General features: G+C 41.5%; 2 protein-coding genes across 3 annotated transcripts; one reads left to right on the forward strand and one right to left on the reverse strand.

The window, feature by feature from the left end:
• The first annotated feature begins 336 nt into the window (after positions 1 to 336).
• On the forward strand, positions 337 to 12,489 carry plekhd1 (pleckstrin homology and coiled-coil domain containing D1). 2 transcript variants are annotated; one of them, XM_086275072.1, is made up of 14 exons: positions 337 to 443; positions 568 to 742; positions 3,405 to 3,498; positions 3,641 to 3,730; positions 4,172 to 4,248; positions 4,415 to 4,506; positions 4,601 to 4,653; positions 4,821 to 4,915; positions 5,063 to 5,156; positions 5,792 to 5,982; positions 7,069 to 7,201; positions 8,434 to 8,578; positions 9,029 to 9,172; positions 9,602 to 12,489. In XM_086275072.1, the coding sequence occupies exons 2-14, from the start codon at positions 588 to 590 to the stop codon at positions 9,754 to 9,756; spliced, it is 1,518 nt and encodes a 505-aa protein (XP_086131198.1). In that variant the 5' UTR covers positions 337 to 443; positions 568 to 587; the 3' UTR covers positions 9,757 to 12,489. The 2 variants fall into 2 exon arrangements, with proteins under 2 accessions (XP_086131198.1, XP_086131199.1); XM_086275073.1 differs by lacking the exon at positions 337 to 443 and having other exon boundaries at positions 458 to 742.
• On the reverse strand, positions 11,531 to 18,966 carry ccdc177 (coiled-coil domain containing 177). Its single transcript, XM_086275061.1, has 3 exons — positions 18,281 to 18,966; positions 14,149 to 17,527; positions 11,531 to 12,095 (listed from the first exon to the last, which is right to left on the reverse strand). Exon 2 carries the CDS (start codon positions 17,519 to 17,521, stop codon positions 14,975 to 14,977), a length of 2,547 nt encoding a protein of 848 aa, XP_086131187.1. The 5' UTR covers positions 17,522 to 17,527; positions 18,281 to 18,966; the 3' UTR covers positions 11,531 to 12,095; positions 14,149 to 14,974.
• Positions 18,967 to 19,946: the final 980 nt, after the last annotated feature.

Below are 19,946 nucleotides of genomic sequence, written 5' to 3' on the forward strand. Positions count from 1 at the left end.
CGTGACACTAAAGCTATACAACAACTGTTCTGACTCTTCATCCTCTTTAATAGAAAGTTGTGGAACCATGGCTTTCCTCCTAACTCACTGCTAGGGTGCAGGATGGACTGATGGAGAGACTGGAGAGTTCATACCTGCCAATAACTGGAAACTGCTCCTCTCTGCAAATACTGTAATCTGAATAACAGCTTTTACTGGCTGGAATATATCGACTGGCTTCAGATTTAGCAACTCATTCCTAAAGCTTCTCTCCCTCCCCCATTGCCTTCCAGTATCCCCCCCCCCCCCCCCCCCCCCATCCTGTTTTCATCATCGCTGTGCAGTCAGTCTGCCTCCAGCTGATGAGCGTATTGGCAGCTGCATCGTTCCGCCCTGCTGAGTTATTGGGATTTGTTTTCTGCTTTTCCTGCTTTGTATTGAAGCTGTGCCTGCAGCACCTCTATGTGTGTATGCGTGCGTGTATGTGTGTGTTTATCGGGTGTTGCTGGACTAATTGTTATTGAGTGATTGCATTGTGCTTTGTTTATTTATTTTTATTTTATTGATCGTTTTTGTCCCACCTCCCAGGGCGAGGGAAGCCACAGAGGATGTTCTCGTCTTCATCCAGGAACTCTCGGTTTTCGCCCTGGTCATCAATGGAGCAGTCAGACTCTGAATTGCTGGACATCAGCACCAAAGTGCAGCTGCATGGCGTGCTCTGGAAGAGGCCGTTCGGTCGGCCATCAGCCAAGTGGTCGCGCAGGTAAGGGTGAGGTGTGACTAAGTTGTTGTTTTGTTTTGATCCTACAGCTAAATGTGATCAATTCTCTTGATGCCTCAGCTTTTTCTTTAGTTTGCAGGCTGCCCCTTGACAGCGACAAAACAATCATGTTTAGGAAGTGGTTAGAATTTTCTCTCCTGTATCAAAGTCTGAACTAAAAGTTTGAATTAGCTGTGTTGTATTTAGAACTCATTTATTGGCTGTTACAGCTGCAAAATAAAAATTCTTGCATACTGAGAGAAAATGAAACCTTTTAATTTGCATTACAAATTGTAGGTAAAACATCTGGAGTAATTTTTTCCTATAAATTGACAATAATTGTTTTATTTATTATCTTTTATGAATGCTTATTGATTAAACTTCTTTATTTTTAATCCCAGAAGAGAGCAATAGGATTTTGTAAACTGTACTTTGACATGTTTTGTATTAGAGGATTGCTTTATATAATAACAGGAAATATTTATCCACACCCGCATTTTCAGTATATCCTGAGAGCAGTTTAAATTTGGTCAAAATGCCTGGATTGATATCTTGAGTCATGGTAATGCTCTTAGTTTACATAACAGTTAAAACGACAATATACGGTGGATCCAGAGAGTCCATTTGCAGCACACCATTTGTAACCTATCCCAGCTGCTTGTGTCATAAAGGTCGCTAAAATTTTCAGTAAGTGCTTCTTTGGATTTCTGTGCTAAATTTGGTTTAGTAGGTTTTATTGTCGTTACCAGCTGTTTAATATAAATCTCCCAACCAGTGGGATGAAATGTATGTAAAAGACTTATCAGCCTTAAGTGTTAATAGTCCAGCATATTCCACAGCTGCTTTTAGGGTGAAAATTAAATAGTTTAATGAAAGTCAGGACGAGTATTACACATTTGGATGTGTTGTAGGAGATTTTTCTAAAGACAGGAACATCTTCTAGTGTTGGAAAAGTAGGATGTATTCATACTAGAAACTAAATGTTAACAATTTATTCACTAGTTTTGATTAATTTGTAAAATAAATATATCTCTTAGTCAGTCATTTCCGTTATGAGTCCCACCCAAACTCACAAAGCCACTCCCTAAACTAGTGCAGTATTGTGCAAAAGCCTTGAGTTATTATTCATTTCTTTATATTTTGTTTCCAAGGAATGAGACTACAAGGCTTTCTGAAGGTCTTTCAGTGTTTTTCTGTATTGTGATGAAATGCTGTGTGTTCACACTGACCTATGAATCATTCAAACATTGAATGATGAACTAATGCTGAGTTTACACATGACAAACAATCTGGCAAAGAACTATTTTTACAACAACAAAGTGCCGCTACCTGAAAAGTTGTTTAGATGGTGTGCAGTATGTCCTGTGAGGAAACTGGACAAATTGAGGACAAAAGAGGACGTGGTAGGCCTAAAGCTTTATCTGTACTGTCTGACAGTCACATCCTTAATAGGGAAGAAAATCCAGCAAAGACCTGACATGGTACCTGAGAGATGCTTCTAGCCGTGCAGTTGATCCATCTACTGTTTACTGAAATGGTCTCAGTGGTAGAGCGGTTGTCAAGAAGCCATTTTTAAGGAAGGAAAACAAAGAGAAAATGCTGGTGCGTGCCAAATTAAATAAAAACTAGACTGAAAATAAGTCGAAACAGGTCTTTTGGAGTGATAAATCATACCAAATATTTTTCATGTTAATTTCAAACTTGTTAGAATTGCACAAACTCTGTTTTTGTTCTATAGACTCTATTTACATGTGTGTTTGCACATTTTTCAATAAATAATTGTACCTATTTCCCATTTTCCTAACAAAATATAAAGGCAGGCTCAAGACTTTTGCACAGAACTGTAAATGAACTAATTTTCTTGTGTCTCTTTTTATATGTGTCAGATTTAATTTAATGTAATGACTCTTTGAAACAAACATCCTTATTTTAAGAAGGCTTTATCATTCCAGTGTGTAGACCTGTTTGCAGTACTCTGATTAACAGATCGATAAATGGGATTATGTTATATAACAAAAACTGGTTTAAAATGGTTTATTATATATTATATTCATCCAGATTATACTTATAGTATGTCTGTAATAATAAAACATGTGCTCTCACAACACTCTAAACTTAATTTTACATTTTAATACATAAAAAAAATGATTCCACTCTTGCCACACATTTCTCTGTGTTATGATTGGTGTGATGAACAGACTGATGATTGGACCGGTGGACTTAGGAAAAATATGAATATTCTTCTTAATGCTCCAAAAAATAAAATGGACAGAAAACAGCAGCTCATACACAAAATAACTGTACTCGTCACTGCTATTTAACCCAAAGCAACTCAACAGTTGTTTAAACAGAAACTTTTTCAAAACCACAAAATTATTTAGTGCAGCAGCAGTAAAAGAAAATTGAGTCCCTAGGCTGAGTGTGTTAACATAGCATGGATTCAGTAATGAGAAAGTAAAGATATTACAAAAGACGTGTGTGCAATAAGACTGAAAAACTTGCATAAAGAGAAACGAGCAGAGAAAAGTGTTAATGGGTTATCAGCAAAAACATTTTTATATTCAGTCAATCGAGTGACTAAAACTTAGAGCGATGCCAGACGTTGGTTCCTTTTAGCCCCACAGGACTCACTCAGTCTTGCTTTCATTGTTTCCTTGGTACAAAGATTCTTCATCATCAAAGACAGCTTCTTGCTCTACTATGCAGAAAGTGAGAAGAGAAACTTTGAGACCAACAGGTACTTCAACATTCACCCCAAGGTGAGCAGCTGCAGTATCTCTGGTAACAATAACAAAATTGAGCAAAAGTTAGAGATGTGCTTGTTTTCTGATATTTTAGTTTAGTTTTGAAAGATCAAATGAACTCAAATGACCAAAAAAACAAAACCTTTTCCTGTCTTAGGGAGTCATTCCTCTGGGAGGATGTGTGGTGTCAGCAAATGAAGACTTGGGGATGCCCTTTGCCATCATCATCAACCTTGAAGATTTCTCTGTAAGAACAAAAATCTTTTCCCATTACATTATAAATGATTGCAAGTTTAAATCAAATTTAAAATAAGCTGGTGGACACCAAAAACTAAGCTAGAAATCCGTATGCCAGGATGAAGTACTCTAAAATAAGGTAGATGTTAATTATTAATGTTGTGGTTACAGTTTTTTTTTCTACTGCCCCCAAGTGGTTAACAAACTAATGTCACGTAAGTCTAAAACTTGTCATCTGTGAAGCTGCGTGTGGAGAAAAAGCTGCACACAGACAACACGCAACAACAAATTTCTACAAAAATAAACATGTCAAACAACTTGCACATAGTTAACTGACTGGAGCTGTAGAGAGACACACTACCAGCACCGCCCCAGCCAAAATTCATTTTACAGCATGAAACGATCATTTATTAGCTGCTAACATGTAAAACACAGTGTGTCTGGCCCCCAGGGCACCATAGTGCTGGCTGCTGAGTCTCAGGAGGAGCAGGTCCAGTGGATGGAGATGCTCCATGAGTCAGGGAAAGTGTGAGTAATTCATTTACTTCATTCAGAATGATTATTTTTGAGACACATTTCTTCTGCTGTTAAAAACATGCTTCCTTTGTCTGCTGCAGCTTTTTAAAAGCATTTGAATGTTTTAATTTTGCTAATAGTGCTTTGATTTTCTCAAATCACTGCATCTTCCCAACAGCACATGGAAAAATGCACAGCTGGGGGAAGCGATGATTGAAAGTCTGGAGGCTCAGGGCTTGCAGCTGGCCAAAGAGAAGCAAGAATACCTGGGTAAGCAGGAGAAAGGTCATCTGAATAAATTTACCTTTCAAAGGTCTTACAAGTGAAGGCAGGGTATTAGCAATATATTTATTTCTTCTTCCAGATAAACTGATGGAAGAGACTGAGGAGCTTAGTCATCAACGAGCTCAGAGAGAGGTGAACTTTCAAGGATTAAGAGATTAGTATTGATTTGTAAATAAACAAATCATTTAAGTTTTATATGGAGATGATAAAATGAAAGATGCAGCTGTAGTAGTCACCTTCATCATGAGATCATTGATGTGTTATGTTTTAATAGTTATGCAGTTTGTTTGTTCATGCAGGAGCTGGAGCGTCTGAACCAGATCCTGGAGGAGGAGAAACAGAAGTTTGAAGAAGTGGTCGTGGAGCTAAAGGCGGAGCAGGAGCAGATCAAACTGTACACACTCAGCCTTGATACGTTCAACTTAATTCTCCATGCTCAATCATTGTAGTGGTGCTGATTTAACGCAGGTTAAATACGGTTTTATCCCCATCTCTTTGTCTGTTTTGTTTTACTTCCACGTTTGTTCGTGCTGAACTGCAGCGACCTGGATGGCACAGCTCAGTCCCTGAAAGGTGTCGAGCGTGAAAAAGAAGAGCTGAGCAGCTTGACGGTCACACTGCAAAAATCCCTTGAGGTATTTAATTGAAAACCTATTCCTGTATCATACAGGAATCGACGACACACTACATGATTTCAGACCACCTAATCCACCTTCTAGCTTATCTGGGGGTCAGGTCACAGGGGCCACTCCCCAGCTCCAGAGGTCTACACATCACCTCTACTACTAGCTACTTTACTCTGAACTGAACTAACTACTTTAAAACCACAACCTCCTCAAGTGTTGGTCAGGCGGGGATGATGATGATACCCCCCTGATGTCCTGGCCGTAGCATGTGTGTTGTACCTCATGTAACTGGGAGAGCAGGCCATGAGACCCTTCTCCCGAATGGACCCTAACTGGATACAGTTATCCTCAGCCAGGACTCGAACTTGCGACTACCGCTCCAAAGGCGTGTAGTCTCACTACCACGCTATCCAGCTGCTTGTTATGTTTTTGTTGTTGTTGTACTTAGTGCTAAAATAACTTCAGGCAGGTTTAAAACAGTATGTTGGACACAATAAACAAAGTTGATTTCAATGAAAAGATTCTCACTTGGCTTATATGAAGTATTAAATAGGGGATTTTAAAAAATGTATATGTGACAAATCAACTTTTTTTTTTTTAAGTAAGCAAAATCTGTATCTCTCCTGTTTTTCATTTTTCATCAGGAGCTGTCCCAGGAGAAACAGCGAACGCTGCAGCTGCTGGGAGTAAAGGAGCAGGAGGAGAAGGAGGCGGAGGTGGAGAGCTCAGAAAAAAGCTGCATGGAGTCTGAGGACGGTGACCTGCTGCAGGACCTGCATCACATTGAGGAGCAAATGAAGATCCTGCTGAAGGAGAAAGATCAGGCTGAGGATAAGTGGGTGTAACCTCAAGAGCAAACGATTACTGGCAGAGCATTGTTGGAGTCAGCAAGGAATATTTTAGGATTTTTATTTCTCTGATTCTTTTTAGAGGGTACATCAAATAAGACCATGTTCTGTTTTGATATTCTTTGACTGATGAATCATACATCATACCAGGATATCACAAAAAACAGTCTGACAGGGAACTTCTATAATAATGTATTACAGGATGTAACTCTTAGTGGAAATGTGTATTGATCCTAAAAGAACCAGCAGATTGATTGGCGGCCGTAAGTGAAGTTTTACAGGCAGCTGTTATTGACTGTGTAGCACTAATGTTCAGTTACAAAATGCTAAAACCTATAACATTGCATTTTCCGTATGCTTGACCTTTACTCAGCCATTTTTCCTACGTAACATTTGGACTGACAGCAGTATTTTTGTCACATGAACACTATGTAACATAATCAGACTGAAAACATTCTCATACATTGCTTCGCTTGTTGTATCACGCTAGATATGTTGGATCACATTAAATGTAGTATAAAGGATGCTGCTGATGAGATTTTAAACCCTGCATGCTCATGAATGGATCTCACAACAATGTCTACTAACTGTAGATGCATTTTTGCTTTTTTATACTCGTCTACTTATACAGTGTTTGCCCCTTTTCATACTCGTATCACGATGAAAGTATATATTTTCTCAGTTTTATTTGACATTCAGGAATTCATTTAATTCCACAGATAGAAAACAGAAATAAACCATGGAACATAATTATTCTGTAAGGAATACTTTGAACCTTTGGGATCCAAAACCTCAAAAACTAGTTCAGTAAATACATTTTAAGCAGATACTAAATACTCATGGATAAATTATCTTTAAACAAAAAATCCAGATCTTCCCAGAAATGACCTGAGGTGTACATTCATGTGTCTCCTGTAGAGCTCAGTGAGCAGCATGACCGTAAGAAAACTGACAGATGCATCCACCATACAGGCAGTGTTGTTTAAAAACCCACAGACCAAACCCTTCCTTTAAGTTGGTCGGGTTTTGTGTGTGCTTCCTTTTTAATGTTGAGTGTGGTTTCTTTTATTCAGGATAAGGGAGAATGAGGAGCTGGCTGTAGTCCTGCAGCAGGAGAGGGAGTACTACTCGTCTCAGGCCCGGACGCTGCAGCATTCGCTCTCTCAGCTCAGTGTGGACAAGCAGCAGACTGAGGCTGAGCTCAAGGTAACACGGTGTGACTCAGCAGCTCTCAGCCTGCATGTTAATGAAACACCTTTTCAAAGATCACTGCGTTAATCCGCCAGCAGACTTTAGTCTTTAAATGTAGTTTGAGTGGAACTTTTTTTTCTCTCACAACTTCCAAAGAATTTAGATATTTAGATGAGTCTGTGTATGTATTGATGTGTGACACTTCAGACCCTACAGCATAGCTTGCTGGAAACATAATATCATATTTTAACACCTATAACAACAGTGTAGCATCTCGTAACAACTGCATCACAACTGCTACAGACTCTGTAAAAGTTACTCAAATGCTTTTTTTTTTTTTTTTACATTGCATCCAAATGCAAGACAAAAGTGCAAATGTAAATTTATATTCACATAAAAAAAGATAAGAAAAATAAGCTAACTTTTTCAATAACTGTTGCTAAAAGAAATGACACAATATAAGGCATCTGTCTCACAAATTATACATTACTGAGTGGCTGTATAGCAGCAAAATCACAGCAGGAAGTCAATTACACTGGTACAGCTAGCATGTATTAGTGTTGTGGAATTAAATGGAATAAATCATAATTTTTTTTTTAACAGTCATGACATCTCAAAATATTTCAGTCTTCTAATAATTACATTCCTTTATTTATGTTGGCCAATTAAAACATTCTGAATGTAAAATCCTCATAAAAACACCCTTAACGCCACTAAAGACTTAGAAAGAGTGATGATGACATCCTGTCAGTTGTTTCTATTGCATCCTGCCTATAATCAGCTGGCTCGCCCATCACACTCAGTCTGATCTCCCTGACTTTAAAGTATGCATTGCATTGACGGGGTTTCTCACTCTCATTTGTTGTCTAATTTCTCTGTTTGAAATTACATTTGTTTTCTGCCTGCTTTGCTTAATCACCTTAGTCTACCTGCTCAGACGGCTCCTTCTGCATCCCTGTTTCTCAGGCCTCAGCTTAAGTTGATTATTTGTAAAGTGCAGATGAGCAGTTTCAGATGCAGAATACCTACATGTGGAATAGCCTAACACTATAGATGTCTACATAATTGAGTTTTACAGAGATGTTTTTGGACAAAAGCTAACATCAATCAATATTTATTCTGTTTAAGTTCAATTTTCAAACTCGCATCAAAAACACATCAGCAACTGATCAGGATACTATGGACTAAAAATCCTCTACAGTATAGGTCTTAAATAAACTTGGCTTTCTATTCCCCCTTTTGCCCAGGCAGAGATAGAGTCTCGGATGGAGCTGGAGAGGAGGCTAAAAGAGGCTGAAGAGGCTCTGCAGAACTTGGAGAAAGGCCTGAACTCACTGGAGCATAGCAAAGAGAGAGATGAGAAGATGAAGGGCGACGTCACGCAGCTGAGGAGTGAGTGCATGCACTGTTATCCGTTTGGGTGTAGTTATCTGGTCAATATATGATGCATTAAGTGCACTGAAAAATTCAAAGAGCTTAAGTCGGTTGTTGGAGAAATCTGACTGTGGCGGTGGATCATGCACACGCAGAACAAGGGATAGTCGTTTTATTGCCATGGAAACTGATTTAATTTGGCACTTCTCACACCTCTGTGACTTTGTATGTTCACTAGAAAATATGACTCAATCATTTCTTATTAAATATTCCAGTAGACAAAAAATTTACTAGATAAATGTACTAGAACTGATTCTGTAATTTTTTTACCACAATGCCATATTTTAACCTGTCATTGTAAGTTTCCAAGCTACCACTAAGGCATGAAATCAGGACCCTGCCTGAGGGTACATGTTTGAAGGCAGAGCATCCTCTTTATAACGAATGCATCTGATTGTGTGTATCCAGGGTTCTTTGAGGAGTGTATCTGTGCAGCAGAAATTGAGGCAAAGCTCCCAGCCATAATGAAGAATGCAGTATACCTTCACAAAGCTGCTGCGCGCAGAATTAAGAGCTGCCGAATCCAGAGGCGAGCTTCGAAGCGTCACTGGTGTAAGTAATATCATGAAATAATCATCATAGCATAATAAAGCACCAAAGAATCATGCTTCTCAAGTCCCTACTCTCAGGTACATTTGGCTCTCTCTGTGGAGTGTTTAAGTTTTCTTTCTAAAGTGTTCAAAAATCCAATGCCATTTTATTGAGTTTCTACTTGTATTACGGTTACAGACTGTTAAATAATAGTAATTATTTTAGGTTTTGCCATAGAGTCTGAGAAATTGTTTAGTTAATCTTTTTTCAGAGCCCCAGTTACCAGTCCAAAAACCCCAGATCTCTGCCTAATACTATTTATTAAAAAAATCAAGAAAAGCAACACATTGTCTTCGTGACAAATGATTAAAGCAATACATTTCTGAAATGTCGTTGTCCCAAATGGAGCACTCCATTGACTGAGCTCCACATTTCATTGTCTCGCTACAGTGAAACACTCCAAGTCGTTCGCTGTAGCCAACACTGACGGCAGCATCGAGGAGCTGAGGGAGACCGCCCGACGCCTGACCTCGGACAGCAGCTTCAGAGAGAGCGTGTACAAGATCATGGCTCGCAAGGACGCCACAAACATAACAGACGTCTGAGAGGAGATAGAGCGAGGTAAAAGAAGAGAAACGGTCCTTAGCTTCACCTCAGTCTCAGAGTCACCCAGAGATGCTGTTACCAAACCCATCATTAAGATGCTGTAAATGAATGTGCACAGAAAGCTGTGTTATTTGAAACCATGACAAAGTTTTAGTTGATCAGTCAAAATTTAAAAGATTAAATATAAGACCACTTTTTCTGTTCTCTCATGGTCTGATGGGTTTGTTGTCTTTTAGACTCAACAGATCTAGGAATGTTAGTGGAGTTAAATTGGGAACTAAATTCCTACAGCAGGGAAAACTGAAGATTAGGCAAATAAGAGCGACTGTGGAGCCTAAAGCGCCTAGGTGAAAAACAAGACTCCAAAGCAGCTCTTGAGTTTTGCTGTTTAGAGCTGTGGGGATTTATTTTAGAGTAGAACTTTAAATTTTTTCATTAACATAAATTATGTCTTTTGTTGACCAGAAGGAACTAATCACATAAGCTAAACTAGGAATGCCACGTTACCTACTCCTTTTTGGGTTTACTGTTATTTATTTTTAGCATAACCTTCAAGAAAGCATTAGTAATAACCCTATTTAATTATTGTCTGAAATTTCTATTTAATAGGTGCTGATTGTATCCGTTTATTTACTATATAGTGCTGTCAGAAAAGAGTCATAGTCACTCATGGTCACTAGTTTCTTTAAACAGTACGTAGAGAATGTGTGAATATCCATATTTTCTGAATTCTTGCAGTGGAAACATCCTAATAGCTGCTGAGTTTTAGTTCCTTATGGTCAACAGTTTCTGGAACCGTTTGACTGAAAATGACCACGTGAAGCTTTCAGATCTGATAAAGCCACATGTGAGTATCCTTAAGCTAAACTTAAACCAATATATTAACTAGTTACTTTTCATGCTTGAAAACTAACAACACAAGAGTTTTTAAAACGATTTACTGCCAATCAGTGGTTCCCTGTCTTTGGTTTGTGGCCTCTTATAGAAAACCTGTTGTTTAATTTTAGTTGTAGGTCAAATAGGTAAATTTTCACAAATGCACTATAGAGCTCTGAATCTTTCTTCAGTCACTTCCCCTAAGAGGTGGATGTGAGAACAAAGACATTTAATGAACAACATACATTAAAAGGTCTTTACCCCGCCAGCTCCTTAGTACAAAGTCTGGGTCATTGCTGATCATGGCAGTTTGCACCAATCTGGGAGCAGCTGTGGGTGATACTCAGGGGAATCCACATGGAGTGTGTTGTTGTCCTGTGTTCTGCTTCTTGCACCCTATAGTAAGGTAGCATCCTTGTTAATCCACACGTGTTCTTCGTCTGTATGGCACATGTGAGGGGAAAAAAGGTAGGACAATGACCTAACCTGATTTCAACTGAGTCTTAAACCGAGAAAGTTCAAAGCTCAGAATTAGAAAAAAAAAAAACAAAAAACGTAGGAACTTGTTTCTTAGACTTTCCACGCCATTAGTTTTCTCAGGACCTGTCAGATTGATTTTTTCCAACCCCTGCAGGGACCTGACCACTAGTTTTGGAACCACCTGTAATTAAAAAACCTTACCGTATTAAAAAGGTTTTTTAAAAATAAAAAGACAAGAAAAAGGATGCAAAATATAAATTACACTTACTGTTAATATTTGAAGTACATTTTTCTGATTCTTCTACCAATGACTATCTGTGTTAAAGATGTATCTGTGTAACTGCTAGTACTTTTACCATTTTGTATTCCTGAAAAAAGCTCTTTACTAAATGAAGCAGATGGCACAGACAATGCAAATCCAACTTGAAAAATGTTTGTTTTTATTTTTCCACTTTTGATTGTATGCACAGACCTTCAGTTTAGGGGACTGACGGAAACGATGAACTGACAGATGCGTTCGATATCATCCACGACCATTTCATTATTGCTACATCTGAAAAAATCCTTTCTTGATAATGCAACTCAATGTAATTCATCAAAGGAAGCATTTTATGATAATGTACAAATGTTAAATAACTCAACACCAGAAGTGATACAGAAACAAAGCCCACATGTAAGGGGAAGATGAGAAGGAAACATACGGGACTAAACACGACTTGATGCTAATAAAGCTGTTTTTGAACCTTGCACACGTTGTTTCACTGATACAGGTAAAAGGCGGAAGATTCTTCTTCTCTGCAGAACAATAGTTGGCACTGTTAACGGGTACAAACTGAATAAAAACCTAAAAAATTAGATCTGATAAGACTGTATTTCCACCAGGAGAGGCTTTTTTTACACTTTGATAAAGCTCAGTGTGGGAGGAACAGTTTTGTCGGGAGGCTTGTGGGTTACATCACCAGCTCACGCTCATCACCAGGACCTGAAACACAAAAAAATAAGACGGCGATGAATGTGGGTATCGGCAGTGCAGTTTGGTCTTCAGTAAAACAGAAGTTTAATGAAGGCTAGTGTTAAAAATAAGTATAAGGAAGAAATCTAAAGCCAGAGTACAATGAAAGATTTGGGCATTTTAGTTCAGACTGCATTCACTTTGCAGACTTACATGAGTTCAAAGACACAGCCATAAAGAACCATCTTCAGCAACAAGCAACTGGTTGATTATTTGTCCTTTTCTGTTGTTATTGCACTTTATTTGAATATAATTGATGGTGAAATACTATTTCCTGCTTTATTTAGGAAGGCTCATTACTTGTACTAAAACAAGAATGTCTACCCAAGCATTGTACTACAAAGTCCAAGTAATAAATACCTTTTTAAAAGACATTTTGTTTGCGTTTTCAGTATCACGAAGTAAATCTGGTTGGTAACATGCATGTGCATTTCAGACAGTTCATTGTGTTACCTTAACAAAAAAACATGTATTTTTATCTTTTGCACACCAGATACTGATTATTTAATTGTCTATAGAAAAAGATGGTATCTTCACTTGTTACATTAAATATATTTGATATATATATGTTCAAGTGTTGCTTCAAAGCAACACAAAAAGCAATTAGCTACTTAAAACTGCACTGGCTCTGCAGCACTAACTAAAAAAAGTGTGCATATAGTTGATCAGCTGAGGTGGGAGTCAGCTATGTTTGCATTCTTTGAACCTCTCATTAGCGTGAACGTCTCTTCGCTGTTAGAGGCAAACTACAATTTGGGTAATGACAGGGTTGGTGAATGTAGTTCGGCAAACATAAAATAGTGCCTACTTGAAACTGGTTACAACAAGGGTTGTGGAAATGTCGGAATAACTGTATTGTGATTTTGGAAAGAGACACTGATTCAAATGGCTTTTTATGGTGCTTTCAGCACAAGGCAAATGCCGTCTGGTTCCATTATATTCAAGAAAAGGGCAAACCATTTAAAATATGATAGCACATAAACGCCATCCAGACAGATAAATGGTGTTACAGGAATGAACCATCTCCATAACATGAATATCCTCTTTAACAGCTACTTCTAGCCAAAAGGGGTCATCACAGCAGGGCCTGCTGCATGTTTGAATTGGCAGATGTCATTTTATACCAGATGCACCACATGGCACGACCCCTAAGGGATTTATGGGATCAAACTGGGGATCTTTGGCTTGTTAGGCAAATATGTAAACCAAGTTCCTATATTTCCAGGGCGAGTTATTATTTATTTCTGTTGTTAATAATTACTAGATTTGCAGCACCCTCTGTGTTTGACAGTAACTATACTTTAGATTGCCGACTTTACCTTCTGGATCGCATCATGAGCACATACAGATATGCTGTCTCATCCTCCGACCTTACATCACCTCCCTATGATTATATGCTTGGAACACTGCGGATCAGTCAGCCATAAGCCCGTTAGTCCTCTGCTGGCCATATTTATTCTGGCTTTAGATATCCAACATGTGACTGCCCGAATTGCTCAGTTCAGTCTACTTCCTGGCTGCAGTTGCGTGCAGGGAGAGCAGCTGACTCTCCAGGTGAAGGTCGACTTCTGAATAAGTAAAGAGAGGGAACGCTGCAGCAATTTCCCACTGCCTCACATAGATTTTACACATAACAAAGTGAACTGAGTAGTTTTCCTGTAACACCCCACAAATAATGAGCTGCCAAAAGATCCAGTTTCCCACAGACAGCCCCCTCAAATTCCCCACGCACTCTCCCTTCTCAGTAATTCACCTCCTGCTGCTTCATCCTGACTTATGTCACTATGGCAACAGCTACATCTGAGGGCAAAGACTATGCACATCCTCCTTTTTTTTAATCTGAGATTGTAGGATTAGTGCAGCCAGAGGCCTTTAAAACCTGCTCTTGGCTTGCATGCGAGTCGGTGTGTCTTTCTTTCCCTCTGTGCTGTTGAGTCAGTGTCAGTGTGACCAAGTGTTGTTTTTTTTTTTGCAACAAAACAGAAGGTATTATATAAGCTGCAGAAGCAATAAAAACTCGTACCTGTTGACCTTGACGTGGTCACCAGGTGGCTGTGGGAGCAGATCAGTGGCCAGATAGGGCATTTTCAGAGTGCATCACTATTTTACTGTAATCGGCATGACCAGGAGAGTCCTGACACTGATGCACTGCACACTGCTTCTCCTCCCTCTTGTTACCTTGAGAGGGCGGTGAAACGGGCCCTGCTGCGGAAGTCAGTGTCCTCCGATGCTTTCATCAGCACGGGTATCGTGCACATGACCCTCCACTGCTGCATTGTCAGCGGTTAAGTGTTCAGCCCAGGGCTTTATTTTCATGCTGTGTCACAGTGCATGTACAAAAGGATCTCTCATTTGCTCTGAGGGTCCAGGATCATCTGCGATCTGCCTTTTCTTTTTCTTATGCTTATTCTTCTCTTCCATGAGTGCTCCCTTAAAAGCCTATGCAGTTGTCATGGAGTTGTGCTTCCTGGTAAACAATGACTCTTTTCATTCCAGCAGAGCTTTCAGTCCAGTAGCTGAGATCGATGGAGCAGAAGGCAAAGAGAAGGGGTTTGCTGCTGTCCTAAAACTCTCATGTCTATCATGAAGTCCACTGCATGTGTTTCACAGGCGTTGCTGTTAGTTTGTAGTCTCATTACATCCACGATACAAAATTATTTTGTTTGTGTTGATAATAAAAATTATGAAAAATGTAGTAAAATCAGCTGATGGGTAAAGATATGTGAGGGAAAAAATAACATTGCAGGTGCTTATGGGTAGAAAGGTAAAGCTGTTGAGTGACTGAGGCCATAATGAAGGCAGGACCCAAGCACATGACCAGAAGTAAGGAGTCCACAACAAAGCTATGATTATTTCTCATCGAGACTGGCTTTGAGCTGAGCTTCCAAGGCCATTTTATCAAAGGTACGCATGTTGGTCTCCTCCCGCACTTTGTCTCGCACGTGAAAAGAGGCTCTAGCCACAGATCGGGCGCTCTCTAACACTGCCTTCTTCTCCTTGAAGATCTGCTCACTCTTCTCCAGCTTCCTCTCGATGGACTGCAGCAGCTCCAGACGCCTCTGCTTCTCCTCCTCCTCCACGCGCTGCCTGTTGAGCTTCTGGAGTTTCTCCTTCTCCTGTCGGCTCTGGACTGCCCGCTGCGCTTTCTCTTTGGCCCTCTCCTCAGCCACCAAAGCTGCCTGCTGGGCTCGTTTCTCTGCTTCCTTTACGCGAGCCTCCAGCAGCTGCTGCTGTTGCCTCTCGCGCTTCTCTGCTGCCTTGCGTGCTTTCTGGATCTGCTTCTCCTCGCGCTTGGCCTTCTCTTTCAGCTCCTTCCCTCGACGTTCGACTATCTGTTCGTAGTTTTCAAGGGAACGGCTGAGCTTGTCCTCTGCTGACCTCCTGGCCTCATCCCTCTCCTCTTTCTCTCTACGGGCGATTTCCTGTATCAGGGCGATGTGACGTCTCTTCTCTGCTTTGTTCAGACCTCGCCTCTCCTCCTGGGACTGGTGCTCTTTCTCTTGCCTCTTCAGCTCAGCCATGGTGAGCTTTTCATTCAGCAGCAGCCTCTCTTGCTCCAGCATGGCAGCCCTCTCTTCCTCCAGGCTCTTCAGGTTCTGCTCCTGAAGAGCCTTCTTGTGCTTTTCCTCTCGCGCTGCCTGCTGTAACTTTAGCAGGCGGTTACGCTCCTGCTGTTCTGCAAGCTCCCTCCATCGCTCCTCGCTCTCCTCGACCTGTCGCATTTTGGCTGCTGCTGATTGTCGCTCTTGCTGGCTGAGTCTTCGCTGACGCAGCGACACCTGTGTCTGCCACACTCTCTGACACTGAAGCACGGCACGCTGTTTCTCTCGCTCCTCCTGCTCGCGACGCAGCTCCTCCATCCTGCGCTCACTATCCCACTGAAGGTGAGCCACATAGCGGGTTTGGCTCATGATGTCTTCCTCTTGATATCGGGCAAGCATCAAAGCTGCTATCTTGCGGTCTCTCTCAGACACAGCTTTCAGCCCTCTGCGCTTCACCTCCTTTACTATGCGCTCCACCTTCTGTGTCGTCTGAGGAGAGTGGCTCAGATCGCCGAGGCTGAGGCTGCGGCCCATTAGGGAGTTGAAAGTGGCCAGAGTGCGAGCTCGAGGACTGGAGACTCTAGCCCAGTGTTCTCGTGCACCATCCCAACTGTAAGAAGAAGAAGCGCCCGACTCTGACGAGGTGCATGTAGTCGTAGTCGTAGTAGTGGAGGTTGAAGAGCAGACGGGATCCATCCTTCGCTGTAAAGATTCCAGTGAATGGCTTTTTCCTCGTACCTTGGAATGAAATCCAAGATGTCCGTTGTGCTGTGTAAATGGTCCTCCTGTTACACCGTTCAGAGGTATCCCAGAGCTCTGAACTGCAGGTTTTGACGCTGATGAAGTCAAAGTGGAGTTGGCTCTGGGGAAGGAAGGGGGTTTCGGTGTTGGTCTAGGAAAAGTGTTTGAAGATTTACCACCAGAGGACTTCCGAACTACTGGTGGGGGGCCAGATGAAAGTGGTCGTGTGGGCTTTACTAATTCAGGGGATGAGGACAGAGGATGTTTTCCAGATCCTAGAAATCCACTCTTGGAAACTGGTGTAGAGGGTGTAGAGCCAGATTTTGAGGATGTGGTTGGTCCCGCATGAAAAGATTTAGGGGAGGTACTAAGAGTGGAGGCAGGTGCTTTGGATAAAAGAGCTGCACCCGTTTTGGAGGCTTGACCTGATGCTGTGGCTCTAGAAGATGTTCCAGCGTTGAGGGTGGAGCTGGAGGTCACTGGCCCAGACTTAGAAGACTGGGTGAGGCCAGAGGACATTTTATCCACAGAAGATGCATTGCTGCTATTGACCGTTGCCTGAAGAATCCTTCGTTTTTCCTCCCTAACAATCCTTTCCCTCTCTTCCCTGCACTGCCTAAGTTTGGCATGCCTGTCCCTCTCAAAGACTTCAAACAAGCCTGTGGCGACACGCATTGAGCGGCCAGGAGCCTCACGGGCAAAGTCAGAGAGCGGGCGAGGCAGCAGCTCCACAGGCTTGACCCCGCATCGAGCACACGCCTCCAGAGAGCGGGGACTCGTTAAAACGTATCGGCTGCCCTCTGCGGCCGGCGAGTCAAAGTTGTACAGATCCAGGTGCAGCTTTGGAGACACATTGCTGTCAGTCTGAGTCTGTGGTTGCTGAGGTGCTGAGTCCTGAGAGGTGACCTCTGGAGCCGCTGGAGATGCAGTGTGGCAGGGGCTTGGCTCTGAACTGCCGGTTGGTGGCGTCTCAAAACCAGCATCCCCATCTTCCTCTGTTGTCGTGCTATCTGTGTTTTCTGGCAGTCGAGAGTCTTCGGTGGCCACAGCTGGTGTGTCGAATTGCGGGCCTTTACACTTATTCTGCTCCTCAGCCTCCGAGGGGTCAACCATAGTTGGCTGCGGGTAAAGAGAGGGCAGGGTGAGCAGGGGAGAATAAAACAGGAGAGAAAATAGATGAAAAAGTGGGGAGAGGTTTCAATTAGAGGATCATAGCACTGAGACAAGAGCTTAAGAGATGCAGTCTGTGGGGGGAGGGTCATTACACAGGTCCAGAGATGCATGCATGCACGCATGAACACATATTCGTGCACTCACTGATTTTACACCAGATGAGACATTTTCCCCCTTCAGGGAAGAGACACAACACAGAAAAACACCACAGTCCTTTAGGGGGGGGGGATCTATTTTCGGCAGAGTTACTGGGCTGAGAGAATCTGATTACTCATAGCAATATTTTTTCACTCTACATCACACAATCAACCTACAAATGCTTAACGCACAGACGTCTGGGGTATGAATTATTAAGCACCTGATCCTAAAAGCTTACTTGGAAAAAGAATGTGATATCATGGAGTGTGAAAGTAGTAAACAACCACTGGACACTATTATGCTCACTAACATGGACTCATCACACCTGGTAACAAACAGTGAAGGCCTAGACCTTTCTCCTGCATATCAGCAGGATGCTGGCATAAAACCCTCTCCGCACTGTCAACACCAACAGCTCAGGTTCAAGGTTAAAACTCCAAAAATGACAAAAGAGATATTGCTGATTGCTTTGGTGCACAACAACAGTCATTACAGCTGCTTAAATCCGGTGGATTTGGCTGTAATTTAATGCGGTATTGCGTCGCGCAAGCATGCACTGACCTGCCAGGTCGCAAAACGTTTTCTAAACCGGTGCTTTGTTCCCCTTTAATCCGTCCAGAAAGCCTCGTCTCCTGCATAATATCAGGTTTCAGGCAAAAGGCTTCGGCCGTCGCCCCGAAGATGGGTGCATCACATCGTTGCAATCTCCGGCGACACGACAGACACAGACGGAGCCTTTCCCAGCCGGTCAGCCTCTGAGCGGAAAATGTGCACTCTCCGCGATCACAAACACCGATAAAAACCGTCCTCGCGGTGAAATCTGCTCACTACGACGACTCTCCTATCCAGCTTCCTCCCTTCCTCATCCTCCCTCCCTAAAGTTCATCCTGTAAACATCAGCGGTCGCCACCTGCTTTTCAGCATCCCTCCATCTCACCCTCCTTGGCTCCGCCCGCTTGTGGCAAATATGCTAAAAATACTGAGTGCGCTCTGCAATTATCCGAGCGCCTGTCCACTCCACTTACAAGCTCTTAAACTGGCGTAATGGTGCTGAATGTTACCCCCGAGCAAAGATCCTCCTGCAGGCCTGCTTTTGTACCACGCACGCAGTTTATCCATTGAAGATGAATATTAGCCAGTTTCCAAAACGTGTCTATTTTCCATTTCCAGAAGTGATTTTGTAGGAGATGTTTCCAAAATACTGATGGAATAAAAAAGGCGTGGAATTTTAAAATTGGTCTTTGTTAATCTGTGGCTGGCTCATCACCAGTCACAGCACTTTCTCTTAAAGCTGACATCTGCCACCACTCCTGGGCGTGAAATCAAAATGCATGTAATTACTCGAAATTGACACCAGAGGGCGAAAGAGCATTGCAGATCTATGCTAAGGGTGTCTCAGGGAGGTCATCTGACCTCAAGCAGTCGTAATACTGAGTTATCGAGGATTTTATTTTAGTATGATAGAATAAACACCCCATTAGGCCATTTACACTTGAAAACTGACACACTGGATCAAATTACAGTCACCCTAGTTTACAGCATGATCACAGTTAATTTAGGCCTGAATGTTTTGTTTTTCTTTTTACAGAAGACATATAGGAAAAGCACAACTGAAAATAAAACCTGACTCATGAAACTAATGTGCCAGCTAGAGGTATGATTGAATTGGTTCAGTGTCACAGTGTCATAGGATAATTATTTAGAACCATCACTGATGTTCTGATCAGAGAAGCCATCATGTCTGATGTGAAAAGGTTTACTCTCAGACATTAATGTCAGTTGGATAAACATTACTGTACTTGAAATGTATGTAATCATTTTTCTATTTTACACCTTAAAGTGTCCATGATATCAGTGATAAGGTGTAGTAAAAGTTTTACAACATTTCTTGAGAATATTCCCAACATGTAGTTAATTCAGGCCTAAATTAAGCATTTAGAAATAGACTTTTAACACTCTGTTACATAAGTAAAAGGACTGATACTTATACACATTCACTTACATTCACCCATTCGCACTCACATTAATGAGTTGGGGAATTCTTACAAATACAGCTCTCGAGCCACCCCTCATTGCCTTCTTGTTTTTCTAGGACAATGAGAAATGGGTGCAAAGATTAATTGAAACATGTGCAAAAATGCTGAAAATACTGCATTTAAGGCAAAAGCAGAATTTGTGCCAAACTAATGAGCTTGAAAGTCAACACACGGCCTTCAACACAGCCTGA

Source organism: Aulonocara sp. 'chitande type north' Nkhata Bay, linkage group LG19 (assembly GCF_057382095.1).
Source record: "Aulonocara sp. 'chitande type north' Nkhata Bay isolate Kocher_YH1m ecotype deep benthic linkage group LG19, A_spYH_male_GT1.1, whole genome shotgun sequence".
Lineage (NCBI taxonomy): Eukaryota > Metazoa > Chordata > Actinopteri > Cichliformes > Cichlidae > Aulonocara > Aulonocara sp. 'chitande type north' Nkhata Bay.